Source organism: Phyllobates terribilis, unplaced genomic scaffold (genome assembly GCF_046119375.1).
Source record: "Phyllobates terribilis strain yellow unplaced genomic scaffold, ASM4611937v1 Scaffold_5__5_contigs__length_657084704, whole genome shotgun sequence".
Taxonomy (NCBI): Eukaryota; Metazoa; Chordata; class Amphibia; order Anura; family Dendrobatidae; genus Phyllobates; species Phyllobates terribilis.
In genome coordinates this window covers 1,919,169-1,939,087 of record NW_027362765.1, presented here as the reverse complement: position 1 = coordinate 1,939,087, position 19,919 = coordinate 1,919,169, and the positions used below count along the sequence as shown (strand labels likewise).

Genomic DNA, 19,919 nt, shown 5'->3' with positions numbered 1-19,919 from the left:
CCTTAAGGTCTATAACTTGCAACCAAAGGGGGTTTAATTTCCCTGTGGGTCTGTACTGCATTGGGAGATTAAGCTTAGGGAGACACAGAGGAGAATGATGGGATAGCGCTCTGGGCAGGAGCTGATGTCAGATATAAGACCCTGCATCAGTTCATTTCCAAGAGACAAATCCATTCTCCACAATGAGGAGAATGTGGAGGAAGAGCAGGAGTATTGGTATACATTAGGAGGACGGGCTCTCCAAAGACCCCTTACATTCCCGCTATTGCCACTGACCCCGCCATATATAATCAAGTAAATAAATGGAGGCTCAGTCACTGTTGAACGTATGGGAGAATCCCACCTAGAACTTAAGTCTCCTTGGAGGATGATTCAACCCCAATTAGACATAAAACAGTGATATAATCATAATAGAAGCTGAAGAACACAACATTTGTAAAGAACTGTCCAACAAGCAGGGACACACTTCTTCCCATATACTCACAGATCACCGTGTTTCTGAAGAATTGGGGTTTGTACCACAGGATCTTCAACTTGTAACATGCCGAATTTGATCCCGGTGTATTTGCCTCTCATTCAGCCAGTGAAGGACTTCTTTTGAATCTTGAATAAAGCGCACAGAACCTCCGGCTACCACCCTTAACGTGGCAGGGTATTTCTTTGAATATAGAACATATATCTCTCAAATGTTTTTTGATATCAAGGAATCTGTCTCTTTGTTTCTGCACTTCTATAGAGTAATCTGGAAAGATTGAGATTTTGGATCCATTAATTATTAGATCTGGGTGATCCCTTGCCTGCCGCAGGATAATATCTCTGTTCTGATAGTGTAATGTTTTAGCCAGCGCAGGTCTTTGTGGCAGCCCAGGAGGAAGAGGACAGGTTGGCGCCCTATGAGCTCCTTCTACAGCCTATAGGGGGTTTAAGGTTTCAGGCCCAATTTTTAATTTCCTCCAGTTTTCAAAGAATTCAGTAGGAGAGGAGCCTTCTATTTTTTTTCAGGCACACCAATAAGTGGTATATTATTGCATCTTGATCTATTTTCAAGGTCATCTGTTTCTGCCAGCCATGCTGATATTTGCTGTTCTACAAGCCTGTTCTCCTTGCTCATATCAGCTATCTGATCCTCAGGGGCGCTGACTGTGCCTTCCACTGCCCCTGCTGTTTTGTATTCTCTGCAGTTTGCGACGTATATCTGCTATCTCATCTTTAAGACCACCAAACTGTACATTCAAAACATAGAGGATTTACATGTACCACTGCCATGAAAACATCTATTGTAGTAGGTTCCTCAGGTACCTGTATGTCATCTTGGTGAAGATTAGGCTGTGGGGCAGTGAGTACTGTGTCACATGCAGTTTCGCTGACTTTTCGCCCCTTCATTAATGCAGCTGCTTCTCCCATCTCCTCCTCACCCGACTCCTCTCCAGGGCCCATGCACAGGTGCGATGTAGCTGCTATAAGATCACCGTCACCTGCTGAGACCTGTGTTTCTGTGCAGGCAAATCACTCCAGCCTGACCAGCACTATCCTCCTCCTAGTCTCCCCTGCTCAATCTGTCTCCAACGTGACAACCGTGGTGTCACCTTGGAGCTGAGAGCCGCTTCTCCCGCAGTCTTTCTGTGGCTTTCCCTGGTCTTTTTTTTTTCCTGGAGCAAAGTACTTCCACACTCAGCAAGATTTGACACAGTTCTCTGTATTTTCCATCTCTTGGGGGGGCACTATATGGGGATTATTATATATAAATACGAAAAAAAAACTAAGTCTCTTTTTTACTCACAGGATACTAAGGCTGGAAGGCTATTATAGCCAATAGAGTAAAAACCCAAGCGATTAAAGCCAAAATCCCCTTTCTCAAGAAAAGCCTGAATCAATCATAACTGTACTTAACTCCATTCCCATGGGTGGAGAGGAGTGAATACTCATTCTCTTTAGTAGCAGGCACAGTGTTCACCGAGCAGCAGCAACCAGCTATGGCTACTGCCTGTGCCCTGCTCCTCCGCTGCCGCCCCCCCTCCACAGCCAGAATGTATTATCCGGGCTATAAGATGCACCCCCCACTTTCCTCCAAAATTTTGGAGGAAAAAAGTGTGTCTTATAGTCCAAAAAATATGGTACTTTTGAGCTACAGTGCAAAGGTCAGAAGAGTACCATGTCACATTGGCAGAGCCCTTGAAATGCCAGAACAGCAGACCCATCCCCATAAGAGACCCCATTTTACAAACTAAACTTATTAATGAATTCATCTAGGGGTGAAATGATCAAATTGACACCACAGGTGGGTCACAGAATTTTATACCATTGGGCAGTTAAGAAAAAAATAATTACATTTTTACCACCAAAATTTAGTTAGCCCCAGATTTTACATTTTCACAAGGGGAAATGACAAAAATGGCACCAAAATTTGTCCCACAATTTCTGCTGAATGTAGAAATACCCCATATGTGGCTGTACAGTACTGCTTAGCCATACCGAGACTCGGGAGGGGCGGATCGCTATTTTCCTACTGGAGCACAGATTTTCCTAGAATAGTTTGTGGACTCCATATACAGAGCCCCTTACTGCTAGAAAAGCAGAATCCCCTCTCAAATTACCCTATTTTGGAAATGACAACCCCTTTTGGGAATTTATCTACAGGTGTAGTGACGATTTTGACTCAATGGGTGTTTTCCAGAAACAAGCAGCAGTGGATGTTGCTGAATGAAAACTGCAAACTGCCATTGTATTCCCCAGTACGGTGTAGTGCCCATACATTGTGCCCAGCTCGTGCTTCTGGAGACATGCACCCTTAAATTAGGCGGGTTGTCATCACTACAGAAATGACAAACATATAGATGCTAAATGTGGTTTAGGAACACTGGGGCTCAGAAGGGAGGTGAGTACTTGGACTTGGGAGCGCAGAATTTACTGAATTTCCTTTGGGGGGGGCGAGGAGCCATAGCGCTCTTCCAGAGCCTTTGTACTACCAATAACGTGGAAGCCTCCTATATTTCCATTGACAGATGACGGACCTGAGTAGGGACTCGCTTTTTTATGGATTGATTTGAAGCATTTTTTGGGAACATTTTACATAACATTTGGGATCACATTTATCCTGCGCTCTACGCTGAGCCCTTATATTGGGGTTTCCATGTAAATCTCCGAGAGACATGATTCAAATGAAACCCAGAGGGACCCATTAACTAAAAGGAGGCAGCAGAGTTACTCTGAACTCAGTCTGGCCTCAGTTCAGTGGTGTCCTTTTTTTCAGAAGTGCACAAAACTGTGGCAGACTTCGCTTTTATGCAGACCTAAAAAGACGGACACCGCCGGATCACAGGCCGAACGGTGTCCACAGTGCCTCCTTCTGCCTCATTGTAGGGAATCTTCTGCCAGGGGTTCTGTTTGAATCACGTATTTCAGAGATCTACACAGAAACCCTGGGTGTAACTCTGCGTGCTCAGCACAGAGTGCAGGATAGATGTGTACGGAGCCTTACTGAGATCTTTGGGAGACAGAATGAACAAATCAGCAGCAGCAGTGTACTGTCACACACTAAAAGACGCTATTTATTGTAAAAACTAGTTTTTTTATCGCCATATTTTGAGAACTATAATTTTTCCATATTTCTGCTAGCAGAGTAATGTAAGGGCTTGTTTTTTGCGGGACAAACGGACGTATTTATTGGTACCATTTTCGTACACATGACATTTTTGATCACTTTCTATTCCGATTTTTGGGTGGCAGAATGAACGAAAAACAGCAATTCAGGAGTTGTTTTTTTTAAGCCATTCAGAGTGTGGTAAAATTAATAAGGCAGCTTTTTCTTCGGGTCGGTACGATTACAGTGATACCACATTTATGATACCATCTTTTTTTTTGTTTTGACGCTTTTACCCAATGATACAAACTATTTTATAGATAAAATAATTATTTTTGCATCACTTTATCCTGAGAGCTGTAACTTTTTTATTTTTAGGCTAAAGGAGCTGTATCACGGCTTATTTTGCCAGACAAGATGATGTTTTCAGCGATACCATTTTTCTTTACATTCGTCTTTTTAATGGCGTTTTAATCCACTTTTTCTTGATCGCAGCATTTAGGGGTTAAAGTACTGGGAGTGGTGTGGGCACTGCTCTTGTCACTGAGTGCCGGGTGTCAGCTGTCAGAATTAGTTGACACCCGGCGGCGATCATGCGCGCACAGTACCTACCGACCTGAACGTATGGATACATCCAAGGTCGTAAAGGGTTAAGAACCATCTGAGATAGACTTAGACACTAACAAAAAAAGAAGAATATCAGTTACACTAACTAAAACCACAGATAGACTAAACAAAAAAGAAAAAACAACCTTAAAGACAAGGAAGACAAATAAGAGGTCAATTATGTGACCTACTCAACCTGAGAGGCAGAAAACAGGATCTCAGTGGAGAGTATTTTGTCGATGCCGAGATAGGCCAAATACATGCCTAGGTCACCTCAGCCGTCTTTTCCTTTTTTCTGGAAGGGACAGTTTGCCAGTCATTCTCCCTGCCTCGTGGGTTCAAATTTTCCTCTTGAGGATGATCTGGGATGTTGAGGTCCCTTCGTCTCAGTAGGTCTCTACCCTCTTCGTATGTTGTGATGGAGTGCCAGGCATTGCTGTGGTTAATGAGGAGATATAAGGGGAAGCCCCATCTGTAAATGATCGAGTTCTCCCGGAGACTAAAGGTAATGGGGACAGATTCCTGCAAAAGCGAAGGCTAGTAGAGGATACATCAGAGAAAATCTTCACTTGGTTGAAGGTTTTGGGGAGTTACCCTTTCCTTCTTGAGCAGAAGAGCAGGTACTCTTTAACATGAAAGAAGTGGATTCTGGTTAGGACATCCCGTGGAGCAGTCTCTGGAAGGTGTTTATGGCACGGGACCCTAAGGCTTTGTCAATAATCATATCATGGCTGGAGCAGTCTGGTTATCATACCTGGGTAATGGGACAGTGCTAAATAAGGGCACGGGCTGCCAGTGCACTGCAGTCAAGGGGCAATCTTCTTCAGCTTCCAAGTCATGCCCCCCTCACTGTCAAATTTTAATTCAGAAAGTCAAAATCATTAAGAAATGGCTCATTTCATAACTAAACCTGACAACTTTTGAAAATATGTAAAACAATGTTACATGATCTGAAAGATCCTTGAGCTAGTCGGGTGGAAGGTCCTTCAGCTGCTCACTCAGGACAGGCAACCTCTGATGGTCCCGGTTCCTTCCTTTCCTGCACTGCACCAATCAGTTACATAAGTGTGGGGCTAGAGGAGAGAGAGCAGTTCTCTCAGTGATCAGAAAGGGCAGTGTCTCAGCGTTCTCCTCTGTCACAGGAAGCTGCCTCCAGTCTATAACACCCAATCACTTATTAGCAAGATTTGTTTCTTGCTAAAAATGTATCTTATAGGCCACGGGATCTGAGTATTAGTGTTTTTATTTAATCAAGGCAAACATGAGGAATGACAAGGGGTTGTGGTAGTAGTGGACAACCCCTTTAAGAAGATACAATTTTCAGTTAAAACATTCCAACATTCTGAACATTAAAAAATATTCTCCCCTGTGTGACTTCTCTGAAGTTTATTAAGAATTGTTTCCCCAAGTAAAAAATTTCTCAAATTAAGAAAATAAAAATGGTTTTTACCCTGTGTGACGTCTCTGGTGACTAAGAAGAGATTTATTCACAAAACATTTTCCACATTCTGAACTGGAGAAAGACTTTTACCCTGTGTGAGTTCTCTGGTGCCTAACAAAACTTGATTTCTGTGTAAAAGATTTCCCACATTCTGAGCATGAAAAAGGCTTCTCACCAGTGTGAGTTCTCTGATGTTGAATAAGACATAATTTCTCTGTAAAACATTTCCCACATTCTGAACATGAAAAACGCTTCTCCCCTGTGTGAGTTCTCTGATGTCTGGTAAGACTTGGTTTCTCTGTAAAACATTTCCCACATTCTGAACATGAAAAAGGCTTCTCCCCTGTGTGAATTCTCTGATGTTTGATCAGACTTGATTTATCTACAAAGCATTTCCCACATTCTGAACATGAAAAACTCTTCTCCCCTGTGTGAATTTTCTGATGGCCAAGAAGATGCGCTTTCTGGTTAAAACATTTCCCACATTCGGAACATGAAAACGGCTTCTCCCCTGTGTGAGTTCTCTGGTGAGTAACAAGATATGAATTCCAAACAAAACATTTACCACATTCTGAACATGAAAATGGCTTTTCCCCTTTGTGATTCTCTGGTGACTAACAAGGTCTGATTTCTCTTTAAAACATTTCTCACACTTGGAACAAGAAAATATATTCTCCGCTGTGTGAAATTGTTGATGTTTTAGAAAAGACTTTTGGAGGGGAAAACTATTTCCATATTTTGAACGTGAAAATGGCTTCTTTGTTTTAGGAGCAGTTCGTTTTTTAATGCTTATTTTGTGACTATGATTTTCCTTAGTAGTCGGTAATGAATCAGAAGACAGGACCTGTTTCAAAAGATCAGATGACAGATCTTTGCTGTGAAGGGATGATGGTAAATCTGGAATAATGGCATTCACTTCAATTGTATCCTGTGGGATCTCAAGATCATCCGATTTGAAAATTGAAGATGTCAGCTGTCCCTCTGATCTCCTGGTACAGTCATCTGCCAAGAATAAAACCAATTATTATTTTTGAATAAAAAAGGCTTAAATTTTATATTTTTGAACATTTCTACTTAAATTATCCATATCCTGTGCTGGGCTGATTGCAAGCACTACAAGTCAAAAAACAACCAGCGAGGCTGCCGAGCGTGAAGAGGCTGGATTGAGCGTCCCAGAGGCTGCAGCTAAGTACAAAGGCGGCAGTAAAGTACATAGTTTAACACCAGAGCATAGTTTGGTGTTTTCCTTACTAACCTTCTATTTGTTTTTCTGCTTTTACTTGTATTGTTTATCACCATATAGTATGTGCTCCATGGGCAATGCTACCAGGTGTGTGTCTTGTGAGATGTATGCATGCTTTGAACAGCCGTTTGAGGGTGAAAAAGTCTGCGCTCGATGTCAACGAGTTACATATTTGGAAGCCCAGATACCGGATCTAAACGTGCAGCTAGCAACACTCAGGAGCATTGCAAACCTGGACAGGAGTTTAGAGCTCACTGAGATTGTGCTGGTTAGGGCCAGTGATATGGAGGCGGGTGGAGGTGGGGAAGACCAGAATAGAGAAGTATGTAGCTGGGTAAATGTTACAAGAAGGGGTAGGGGGAAAAGTGCCAGGGAGCCCAGTCCTGATCTGGCACAACCTAGTAAATATGCCTGTTTGGCTGATATTAGGATTGCTATCCCAGGACTGGGATCACTAAAGCAGGACGCTCCTAGCAACCAGGAAGATGACTGTTGTAGGAAGGAGGGTAATAGGAGTGCAGCAAAGACCAGACAGATGGTGGTAGGAGACTCTATAAATAGGCGGACAGACGGAGTCATCTGCCGCCGAGACCGTGAATGCCGAACAGTGTGTTGTCTGCTGGTTGCTCGGGTTCAACATATAGCGGATCGGATACACAGATTGCTGGGTGGGTTTGGGCAAAACTCAGCAGTCATGGTACACATTGGTACTAATGACAAAGTTAGAGGGAGGTGGAAGGTCCTTAAAAATGATTACGGGGAACTAGGAGAGAAGCTGAAGGCCAGGACCTCCAAGAAATACTGTCGGTGCCACATGCGTCACTAGATAGACAGCGGGAGCTTAGGGAGATAAACAAGTAGCTTAGACATTGGTGCAGGAAAGAAGGGTTTGGGTTCATGGAGACCAAGGCCGACCTTCTCACCAGTCCGGTGACAGGGAGCAGGTGGATGCTGGCTGACTTCAGTAATAATCTCTTTTACAATTAGATTTTTGCCCTAGTTTTTACTCAATATTTATTCCTGTACAAAGGACCTTTTTGAATGAATTAAATTTAATGTAATTGACTCCTGGATGTAATGGAATCATGTTATTTTGAAAAAGAGGTGATGTTTTGATTAAAAATGACTAAGAATTATATATAATCATATGAAATAATCATGTTCAAAAGGGGATACTTAAAGGGACTATGAACTATATTTAATCATCAGACTAACCATTCATTAGTTACTACATATTTTAGTGACATATCTGCACATCCTGTATATGTTAATTCTGATAGATATATATCACTTGCACTTTATATTTATATAATTAGATACATATTCCCTTTACTATATCCCATTATGGCTAATAAGTAATACATCATACATACTCCCCTGTATGCGTTACCCCCTGATTCCCTCATTTGAGCTTCATTTTTATCTTATTTGTATTGTTGTATGTTTTTTGTCTATGTTTGTGCCCTTTTGAATTTTTATTACATTAATTGCTATAAAATAAAAAATATTTTTATATGACTTTTTTGTCCAGTGAATATTGTTTTGTTGGTCTATTGATCTTGTGTTTAGATATTGTGAATTTATTTTCTTGGTAACTCTGAGAAACTCCTTCTGTTTTGTAGGATTTATTCTACTGTAGGGAAGGGCCGCATCTCAATGGGGAGGGAGCAGCTATGCTGGGGGAAAATGGTCAGACGGATGGAGGAGCTTTTAAACTAGGATCTGGGGGGAGGGAGGTTATGCGTGCTTATAAGGGGATAGATAGACTAGACCAGGGATCTCAAACTCAGCTGGGCATATGGGCCGCACACGGAAAAACATTTAATTTGGGGGGTCCGCATTATTTGCATGACAAAGTGACATTTTTAGTGATACCATTTTATTTTATATACACCTTTTGAATTGGTCCTCATCTTGCAGACATGGTCTCCCATCCAGGTTCCCCATATTGCAGACATGGTCTCCCATCCAGGTTCCCCATATTGCAGACATGGTCTCCCATCCAGGTCCCCCATATTGCAGACATGGTCTCTCATCCAGGTCCCCCATATTGCAGACGTGATCTCCCATCCAGGTCCCCCATATTGCAGACGTGGTCTCCCATCCAGGTCCCCCATATTGCAGACGTGGTCTCCCATCCAGGTCCCCCATATTGCAGAGGTGGTCCCAATATAGCAGGCATGGTCTCCCATCCAGGTCCCCTTGCAGACATGGTCTCCCATCCAGATCCCCTATATTGCAGACATGGTCCCCCATCCAGGTCCCCCATATTGCAGACATGGTCCTCCCATCCAGGTCCCCCATATTGCAGACATGGTCCCCCATATTGCAGACATGGTCCTCCCATCCAGGTCCCCCATATTGCAGACATGGTCCCCCATATTGCAGACATGGTCCCCCATATTGCAGACATGGTCCCCCATATTGCAGACATGGTCCCCCATCCTGGTCCTTATCTTGCAGACATGTCCCCCATCCAGGTCCCCCCCATACTGCACACAGGGTCCGTCCGTCCCCCATACTGCGCACAGGGTCCGTCCGTCCCCCATACTGCGCACAGGGTCCGTCCGTCCCCCATACTGCGCTAAGGGTCCCCATCCCCCCATACTGCGCTAAGGGTCCCCATCCCCCCATACTGCACTAAGGGTCCCCGTCCCCCCATACTGCGCTCAGGGTCCCCGTCCCCCCATACTGCGCACAGGGTCTCTGTCCCCCATACTGCGCACAGGGACCCTGTCCCCCCATACTGCGCACAGTGCCCCCCCCATACTGAGCACAGGTCCCCTGTGCTGTATTTCACATGACAGAGAAACAAAAAAAAAAGATTCTCACCTGTCCTCCGTTCCCTCGGCGTCCTTTCTGCACCTGTGGCCCGCAGGCACAGACCCCGTAATGATCGCGGCTCTCTCCAGCAGCCGCCGACATCAGCGCTGTAATGCAGTGTATTGCCGCGCAGAGACCGGCTCTCTGCACAGCAATACCAGTATCAGCCGCCGGCCTATCAGACGCCAGCAGCTGACATCTGCGTCCCAGCGCAGTAGCGTATGACGTCACTGCCATGCGCAGATGTCAGCTGCTGGCCTCTGATAGGCCGGCGGCTGATACTGGTATTGCTGTGCAGAGGGCCGGTCTCTGCGCGGCAATACACTGCACTACTGCGCTGATGTCGGCGGCTGCTGGAGAGAGCCATGATCATTACGGGGTCTATGTGCCTGCGGGCCGCAAGAAGCAGCCGGAGGGGCAACAGTGTTTGAGACCCCTGGACTAGACAGAGAGAGTGGGACAGCAGGGGCAATAGAGCATCTAGGGTGGGGCTAGGATATGCAAGGAATGTAGGGAGCTGAGTAGGAGTAGCAAATGTGCTAATTGTATTAAATGTCTGCTGGCAAAGGCAAGAAGTCTTGCAAACAAAATGGCTGAACTGGAGGCTCTTATGTCGGTCATGAAATATGATGTGGTAGGTATTACGGAAACCTGGCTGGAAAAAGCCATGACTGAAGCCATGACTGGGTGACAAACATGGAGGGATTACATTTAGAAAGGATAGGAAAGACAAAAAAGGTGGAGGGATGTGTATTTTCGTAAGATCCAACTTAAAACGTGTTCAATGATAACATTGGGAGAAGCTGCGACAATGTAGAGTCAGTTTGGGTAAATATACATGGGGATGGTCATAATGGAAAGCTGCTAAGAGGAGTTTGTTACAAGCCTCCTAATATAGCTGAACTGGTAGAGGACAAAATGATGGAACAAATTAAAAATGCAGCAAATAATAATAGGGTCCTTATTATGGGGGATTTTAACTATCCAGATTTTCAATGGGACACAGAATCTTCCAGTTGTGCTAAAAGCTACAAATTCTTATCCACAGTTCAGGACAATGACCTCTCTCAGCTGGTAGATGAACCAACCAGGGGAGGTAATCTGCTGGATCTGGTGCTGTCATATAGACCAGATACAATTTCAGATCTAGAGGTCCGGGAGCATTTGGGAAACAGCGACCATAATATGATAAGTTTCAATGTAATATTCAATAAAACATTTCAAAAAGGAAATGCAAAAACCTGAAACTTTAGGAAAGCTGATTTCAACAAATTAAGGGAAGAGCTTAATTGTGTAGACTGGGACCATGTCATGGTAACTGGGGATAGATACCAAACGTAAATGGGGCATGTTTAAGGAAATACTTTGGACTTTGCAAAGGCATTCGATACAGTATCACATAACAGCCTTATACTGAAGCTACAGAAGAAAGGACTTAGATGGGTAAGGAATTGGCTAAATGATAGGAAACAAAGGGTTGTCATAAATGGCACATTCTCTAAATGGGACATAGTCAGCAGTGGGGGGCCGCAGGGATCTGTGCTAGGACCAATTCTCTTTAACCTCTATTAATGACCTGGGGGATGGGATTGTGAGTAAAACGTCAGTTTTTGCTGACGATATCAAACTATGTAGGATATTGAAATCTGATCTTGACATTACGATATTGCAGAATGATCTGGATAAGATGACTGAATGGACAAACACTTGGCAGATGAGGTTTAATGTAGATAAATGTAGTGTAATGCACACAGGATGGAGTAATCCTATGGCTACATATACATTAAATGGGAGTATACTCAGGACTACAGAACAGGAGAAGGATTTGGGTATTCTGGTTACAAGTACTCAATGTCAAGCAGCTGCCGCAAAAGCAAACAACATTTTAGGGTGTATAAAAAGAGAAATAAAATCCTGCGATCCCAACATATTGTTACCCCTTTATAAATCACTGGTGAGGCCACATCTGGAATATGGAATCCAGTTTTGGGCTCCACATTTCAAAATGGATATTCAGAAGTTAGAGTCAGTTCAAAGGTGGCAACTAGATTATTACAAGGGATGTAGGCTTCTCATATGATGAGAGGTTGGAAAAGTTGAGCTTGTTTAGCTTAGAAAAACGACGGATCTCACTGACATGTATAAATATATGTGGTCAGTACAAAGGTGTAGCACATGACTTATTCCTTCCAAAGACTAAGGACCAGGGGGCAATCATTACTGGTGGAAGAAAGGCGATTCCGGCACCTAAACAGTAAAGGGTTCTTTACAGTCAGAGCAGTCGGACTGCGGAATGCCCTACTACAGGAGGTAGTAATGGCCGACACTATAACAGCTTTCAAAAAAGGGCTGGATGATTTCCTCGCTACAGGTAATATGGTGTCCTAGAGTTAAATTAGACAAAATGTTACACCTATAGTAGTACATTTGATCCAGGGTTCCTGTACTGATCGCCTTTCTCGGGGTCAAGAAGGAATTTTTCCCCATGATGCAAATTGGCTGAATGTATCCTTGGTTTTTTGCCTTCTTCTGGATCAAAAGATTTAGGTACAGGGATTTTAGTAATACAATAACAGTAATACAAAAAATAAAACTAATTAAAAATTATTTATGGTTATTTGTAATTGTAATAGTGCAGTAATAATAAAAATGGTAATCCATTTGTGAGGCCTAGTTCCAGTAAGTTAGTGTAGTGTTGGTATGGGGAGTACAATTGGGGGAGAAAGGTTGAACTTGATGGATCTAGGTCTTTATTCAACCTACGTTACTATGTTACACTATCTGACTTCCAAACAAGAACCCATGTATCTAGCTAATATCTTTCAGTACAAGGGCGCACACTCAGCAGCGTCTGTGTCCTTCAGTAACATGGATAAAATGGCGCTGAGGGAACATGGCCGGTTTTTATATCGAGAGGAAATGTGATTTCAGCAGCCAATTGCAGAAGCCCTTGTATCTGGACACTGTGGATGCTTCCTGCGCTCTGACTGGCTAGCCACGCATTCCTGACTTAAAGTTACCGGCTACAGGACAAAATAAATAAATAAAAAAATTACAAGCGCACCACTGATCTATCACCCCACTCATCTGCCACATCCCCCCGCTCATCATAAACAAGCACTATGCTAGCCAAACTGTTCAAAACGCTGTAGTTGCCCCGCAATCACGTTCCCGCATTTATTCCCCGAACTTTGCCGATTTTTTCCAATTTTAAGAAATTTTGCTTGCATTTCCGATCATGAATCCGAATGTGCCATATTCGTATCAAATTGAGGCTGCGTGCCCACAATGCGTTTTTCAAGCGTTTTTGCTGTGGAAACACTTGAAAAACGCTTGGTAATACGTGCCCCATGGTCCCCAATGACAATCCGCATGTTCTGTGCCTATGCTGCTTAATTTTCCGCAGGGGATTTTATGTGCGGGAAAATCCGCAGCATCTCCATTATTTTTGCGTTTATGCATGCGGAATTGCCTACTCAATGCATTAGAAAAACGCATGGCAATTCCGCATGTCAAAAACGCGCCAAAAACAAGTGTTAGATTCCGCACGCGTTTTTTCTGGCAAGGAGATGCAGAAATGAAGCGGAAATTTTCCGCTTCGTTTCTGCATTGAGGGCACATAACCTTAGGTTGTAAGATTGGATTTCGAATAAATTCGCTCATCACTACTCACCAAGCTGCTTGCCTATTGTCCTGTAGCCAATCCCAGCCTTGTGCAGGTCTACAGGTGTCCTTAGACATCTCTTTGGTCTTGGCCATGGGGCAGAGATTGGAGTGTGATTGATTGATTGAGTGTGTGGACAGGTGTCTTTTATACAGGTAACGAGTTCAAACAGGTGCAATTAATACAGGTAATGAGTGCAGAGTAGGAGGGCTTCTTAAAGAAAAACTAACAGGTCTGTGAGAGAACAGAATTCTTGCTGGTTGGTAGGTGATCAAATACTTATTTAATGCAATAAAATACAGTTTAATTATTTAAAAATCATACAATGTGATTTTCTGGATTTTTTTTAAGATTCTGTCTCTCACAGGTGAAGTGTACCTACGATAAACTTGCAAAATCAGCAGTGTATCAAATACTTATTTTCCCCACAATAGCAGCAGCTATGGACGTCCATCACGATAGCTTCATCCTCATCGCTAATGCTATAATATGAGAAGTTCAGCTAACAGGCTCTAATGATTGGCATTATCTAGGAGACTGTCTATTGTACTATATGATTGCTGAAAAGATTAGGGATAAAGCAAGAGAATCTCTCAATATCCTATAACTGCTGCTATAAGCACAAGATAAGAGAAACTGCCAATGTGTCGGCTTCATGAATTTTAAAGCTTACCACAGTGAATTTATTCACAGTTCTCCTGAATAAATTGTTCTGTTAGATAGAAACGGTAGGAAGATCTATTATCCTGATTAAACAAACATAATTGATATATATTGCAATAATCTTGAGTGACAAACTCTTTACTACTAATATCCTAGCTGACTTTCAGTTCTGGGACCATTGAGTCAATAATTTTTACATTTTGCTACTATATTTCTAGTTTTAATCGTGAAAAAATAAAAGTTAATTTTTACCATTTACTCCAATTGGATTAGTCTGTGAAATTTGGAAATATAAGTTTTGGAGATATATAATAATTTGTCAGAGCAGTGAATGGATTTACAGATCTGGGCAGTTAAAGGTCAGCATCTCCTAATCCCAGGGGGGAGGTGGATCCTCCAGGTTGTAAGTTCTATAGAAAAGGGCTTTCATAATTCACAAAGTCATTTGAACAGTTTTCGGTGGAAGAGAATGTTGTACTTTAATGGAAAAATGGTGATCACACGACCTATAAAGCAGCCACAGCCGGTGACTGAGAAGAATCTGTGACTTTTCTACATTTAGTGGTTACTACTCACCTGGGTGGTCATATGTAGGAATCCCCTCTTTACACCGCTCATCACCCCTTACATATGTCTCTGTAGTATTAATATGGGTCAGATCTTCACCCTGAAACAAATATTGTAAAAGTCACAAACAGATAAGAAGTCCCATCTATGATCAGCTCTAATCCTGCCATCTCCACCGTCCTCATTACACAAGTATAAAACATATAATACTGGTGGATAAAACAAGACTGAGCACAAGACCTTCACAGCCGTCTACACATCATAGGGGAGATCTCATGACACCTTCTCTCCATCTACCTGATGATCCTGAGGAACATTGGGATCTTCTTGTTTACAGTCATGTGGAAGAAAAGGACGGGGACATCTCTCTGGTGTTGTCCTCTTACTGGATCGATCTGGAGGAAACACATACAAGGACTGAATTCATTCTTTACATACAGATAATTATAGTCCGTGTGTATTTAGTCCTGTCTATTACCTGGTGATGTGAGGGGCTGGGGAACCTCCATCATGACGTCCTTGTACAGATCTTTGTGTCCTTCTAAATACTCCCACTCCTCCATGGAGAAATAGACGGCGACATCCTGACACCTTATAGGAACCTGACACATACAATGATACCGTCATCCCCCCGATCCCTCCATAGCGTTACTGTATAATGTCCCAGCATTCCCAGCAGTGTCACCTCTCCAGTCAGCAGCTCAATCATCTTGTAGGTGAGTTCTAGGATCTTCTGGTCATTGATGTCATCATGTATCAGGGGGTGAGGTGGAGGCCCCGTGATTGGGCTCAGGGGTCTTCCCCATCCCTCAGACACAGGTGCCTGACAGCGCTCACTAGAGGTCTTCTTCACTACTGTATAATCCTGGTAATGGAGAGACACATTAATAAATCTCACTCCAGACATTTCCAGAGTCCTCACCTCTCCAGTTCTGTCCATCTGTTATTCCCATAGATAAGAATGATGTAATGTGACGTCATCAGAATCTCTCACCTCTCCAGTAAGCCGGAAGAGGATCTCTAGGGTGAGGTGTAATATCCTCTCCGCCATCTTGTCTCTGTCCATAACCATCCTTGATGGGTAAATCAGGAAAATTCTCTTATATAGAAGATATTCACTGAGAGGGTCCGATATTGTAGAGACCTGAATGAGAAGAAGATGAGACGATGTAATATTATAAAAATCCTGTGTGATAATACAATTACTGGAGATAATAAGGGAAACATATGAGGAGATATATTATTTTACAGTATCTAGTTTTCTTCTTTACATCTAGTAATAAAACCTATATATTTTAGACCACAGACAACAAGCAGTTTCTTCCTTGGAGTCTGTAGCTGAATATGTTTCTCATAGACTCATCTTCCATAACGCTAATTCGCGTCTCATTTAAATCTTTATGACAACCCAAAACATCCAAATAACCCTGATCAAAAGTTCACATACCCTGGTGATTTTGGCCTGATAACATGCACAGAATTTGACACAAATGGGTTTGAATGGCAACTAAAGGTAACATCCTCACCTGTAACCTGTGTGCTTGTAATCAGTGTGTGTGCATAAAAGCTGAGTGAGTTTCTGGGATCCAGACAGACTCTTGCATCTTTCATCCAGCCACTGACGTTTCTGGATTGTGAGTGAAAAGAATTGTCAACGGATCTACGAGAAAAGGTAGTTGAACTATATAACACAAGAAAGGGATACAAAAAAAAATAGCCAAGGAATTGATAATGCCAGTCAGCAGCATTCAAACTATGAATAACAAATGGAAAATAAGGGGCTCTGTAAAAACCAAACCATGGTCAGGTAGACCAACAAAAATTTCAGCCACAACTGCCAGGAAAATTGTTTGGGATTCAAAGAAAAACCCACAAATAACATCAGCTGTAATTCATGACTCTATGAAAACTAGCGGGGTGGCTGTTTCAAGATGCACAATAAGGAGGCAATTAAAGAAAAATGGGTGCATGGTCGCCAGAAGAAAGCCATTACTGCGCAAATGCCACAAAGCATCTCGCCTACAATACGCCAAACAGCACAGAGACAAGCCTCAAAACTTCTGGAACAAGGTAATTTGGAGTGATGAGACCAAAATTGAACTTTTTGGCCACAACCATAAACATTACATTTAGATAGAGGTCAACAAGGCCTATGATGAAAGGAACACCATTCCTACTGTAAAGCACGGAGGTGGATCGCTTATGTTTTGGGATTGTGCGAGCTACAAAGGCACAGGAAACTTGGTAAAAGTTGAAGGAAAGATGAATGCAGCACGTTATCAGCAAATACTGGAGGCAAATTTGCACTCATCAGCCCGGAAGCTGCGCATGGGACGTACTTGAACGTTCCAACATGACAAGTGATTTTGATGAGTGATTCTGACAAGTGATTTTGATGAGTGATTCTGACAAGTGATTTTAACGAGTGATTCTGACAAGTGATTTTGACGAGTGATTCTGACAAGTGATTTTGACAAATGATTCTGACAAGTGATTTTGACGAGTGATTCTAACAAGTGATTTTGATGAGTGATTCTGACAAGTGATTTTGACGAGTGATTCTGACAAGTGATTTTGACGAGTGATTCTGACAAGTGATTTTGACAAATGATTCTGACAAGTGATTTTGACGAGTGATTCTGACAAGTGATTTTGACGAGTGATTCTGACAAGTGATTTTGATGAGTGATTCTGACAAGTGATTTTGACGAGTGATTCTGACAAGTGATTTTGACAAATGATTCTGACAAGTGATTTTGACGAGTGATTCTGACAAGTGATTTTGATGAGTGATTCTGACAAGTGATTTTGACGAGTGATTCTGACAAGTGATTTTGACGAGTGATTCTGACAAGTGATTTTGACGAGTGATTCTGACAAGTGATTTTGACGAGTGATTCTGACAAGTGATTTTGATGAGTGATTCTGACAAGTGATTTTGACGAGTGATTCTGACAAGTGATTTTGACGAGTGATTCTGACAAGTGACTTTGACAACTGTAATAATAATAATAAAAAAAAATTAACTGTTCGCTGTTGGGACTTGACCCCAAAATTCTGTGTCCCAAAGCCAGTGCACTAACCACTGAACTATAAACTCAGCTGTAAAAATATAGGAGTTCTATTTGGTTACATTATTTTCAGTGCACACTTGTCTAAAACTCATTGGGACTTATGCACAGACTGAAAGCAAGCCAAATTCAAATGATATTTAATTTTGATGTGTGAGTCTGATGTGTAACTTACTTCAAACTTCAGAATCATAATCACTTTTAGTCATCCTGAGTATTTTCATGGTTGATCTCATAAGACAAGAAAAGGTATCAGTTAGTATCACTTGACTGGATAGCGCAATAGTAAGGCACCAGTCTCTAAAGCTGCAGTGTTAGATTTCAAATCCTGATAGGAATAAGATTTTTTTTTTATTATTATTACTATGGCTATTTCGCACACAAACTACAGGGGTGTTTTACTTTTAATATCTGACACTCAGATTGTCATCCTGATGTGTTAACAGTTTCAGACACGCTGTCTATTTGCATGGTAAATTACATAGCCAAAGTAAATTGGGAGTTTGTAGCCAGTTCTTTGGTGGATGGAAATAAAAATTTACAATAAAGACATTTTATCACTAGACCCCTTTAAGAAATTATGCAAATATAAAGTCACTTGGAAATATATATGCAGTAAATTAGTGCCTCCCAATTTAGTTTGGCTATGTAATTTACCATGCAAATAGACAGTGTATAATAGATCTCTCTGTCTGTAATGACTCTATATAATAGATCCCTCTGTGTGTAATGACTCTATATAATAGATCCCTCTGTGTGTAATGACTCTATATAATAGATCCCTCTGTGTGTAATGACTCTATATAATAGATCCCTCTGTGTGTAATGACTCTATATAATAGATCCCTGTGTGTAATGACTTTATATAATAGATCCCTCTGTGTGTAATGACTCTATATAATAGATCCCTCTGTGTGTAATGACTCTATCTAATAGATCCCTCTGTGTGTAATGACTCTATATAATAGATCCCTCTGTGTGTAATGACTCTATCTAACAGATCCCTCTGTGTGTAATGACTCTATATAATAGATCTCTCTGTCTGTAATGACTCTATATAATAGATCCCTCTGTGTGTAATGACTCTATATAATAGATCCCTCTGTGTGTAATGACTCTATATAATAGATCCCTCTGTGTGTAATGACTCTATATAATAGATCCCTCTGTGTGTAATGACTCTATATAATAGATCCCTCTGTGTGTAATGACTCTATATAATATATCCCTCTGTGTGTAATGACTCTATATAATAGATCTCTGTCTGTAATGACTCTATATAATAGATCCCTCTGTGTGTAATGACTCTATATATTAGATCCCTCTGTGTGTAATGACTCTATATAATAGACCCCTCGGTGTGTAATGACTCTATATAATAGATCTCTCTGTGTGTAATGACTCTATATAATAGATCCCACTGTGTGTAATGACTCTATATAATAGATCACTCTGTGTGTAATGACTCTATATAATAAATCCCTCTGTGTGTAATGACTCTATATAATAGATCCCTCTGTGTGTAATGAGGCTCTATAATAGATCCCTCTGTGTGTAATGACTCTATATAATAGATCCCTCTGTGTGTAATGACTCTATATAATAGATCCCTCTGTGTGTAATGACTCTATATAATAGATCCCTCTGTGTGTAATGACTCTATATAATAGATCCCTCTGTGTGTAATGACTCTATATAATAGATCCCTCTGTGTGTAATGACTCTATATAATAGATCTCTCTGTCTGGAAAGCCTCTATATAATAGATCCCTCTGTGTGTAATGACTCTATATAATAGATCCCTCTGTGTGTAATGACTCTATATAATAGACCCCTCGGTGTGTAATGACTCTATATAATAGATCTCTCTGTGTGTAATGACTCTATATAATAGATCCCTCTGTGTGTAATGACTCTATATAATAGATCGCTGTGTGTAATGACTCTATATAATAGATCCCTCTGTGTGTAATGACTCTATATAATAGATCCCTCTGTGTGTAATGACTCTATATAATAGATCGCTCTGTGTGTAATGACTCTATATAATAGATCCCTGTGTGTAATGACTCTATATAATAGATCCCTCTGTGTGTAATGACTCTATATAATAGATCACTCTGTGTGTAATGACTCTATATAATAGATCCCTCTGTGTGTAATGACTCTATATAATAGATCCCTCTGCGTGTAATGACTCTATATAATAGACCCCTCTGTGTGTAATGACTGTATATAATAGATCCCTCTGTGTGTAATGA

At 41.6% G+C, this 19,919-nt stretch overlaps 1 protein-coding gene across 1 annotated transcript; it reads right to left on the bottom strand.

The window, feature by feature from the left end:
• Positions 1 to 12,684: 12,684 nt before the first annotated feature.
• LOC141270812 (oocyte zinc finger protein XlCOF7.1-like) lies at positions 12,685 to 15,494 on the bottom strand. Its single transcript, XM_073680918.1, has 3 exons — positions 15,273 to 15,494; positions 15,066 to 15,189; positions 12,685 to 12,716 (listed from the first exon to the last, which is right to left on the bottom strand). The coding sequence occupies exons 1-3, from the start codon at positions 15,492 to 15,494 to the stop codon at positions 12,685 to 12,687; spliced, it is 378 nt and encodes a 125-aa protein (XP_073537019.1).
• Between the last annotated feature and the right edge of the window lie 4,425 nt (positions 15,495 to 19,919).

Bases quoted from the DNA above. Each gene is read 5' to 3' on its own strand.
- LOC141270812 (XM_073680918.1), bottom strand. From the start codon at position 15,494: ATGTCTGGAGTGAGATTTATTAATGTGTCTCTCCATTACCAGGATTAT. The intron at 15,190-15,272 runs GTGACACTGCTG...TGTATGTGTCAG, and splicing joins TTGAGCTGCTGACTGGAGAG to GTTCCTATAAGGTGTCAGGA. The intron at 12,717-15,065 runs GTAATAGACAGG...TTTGTCCTGTAG, and splicing joins CCAGCCCCTCACATCACCAG to CCGGTAACTTTAAGTCAGGA.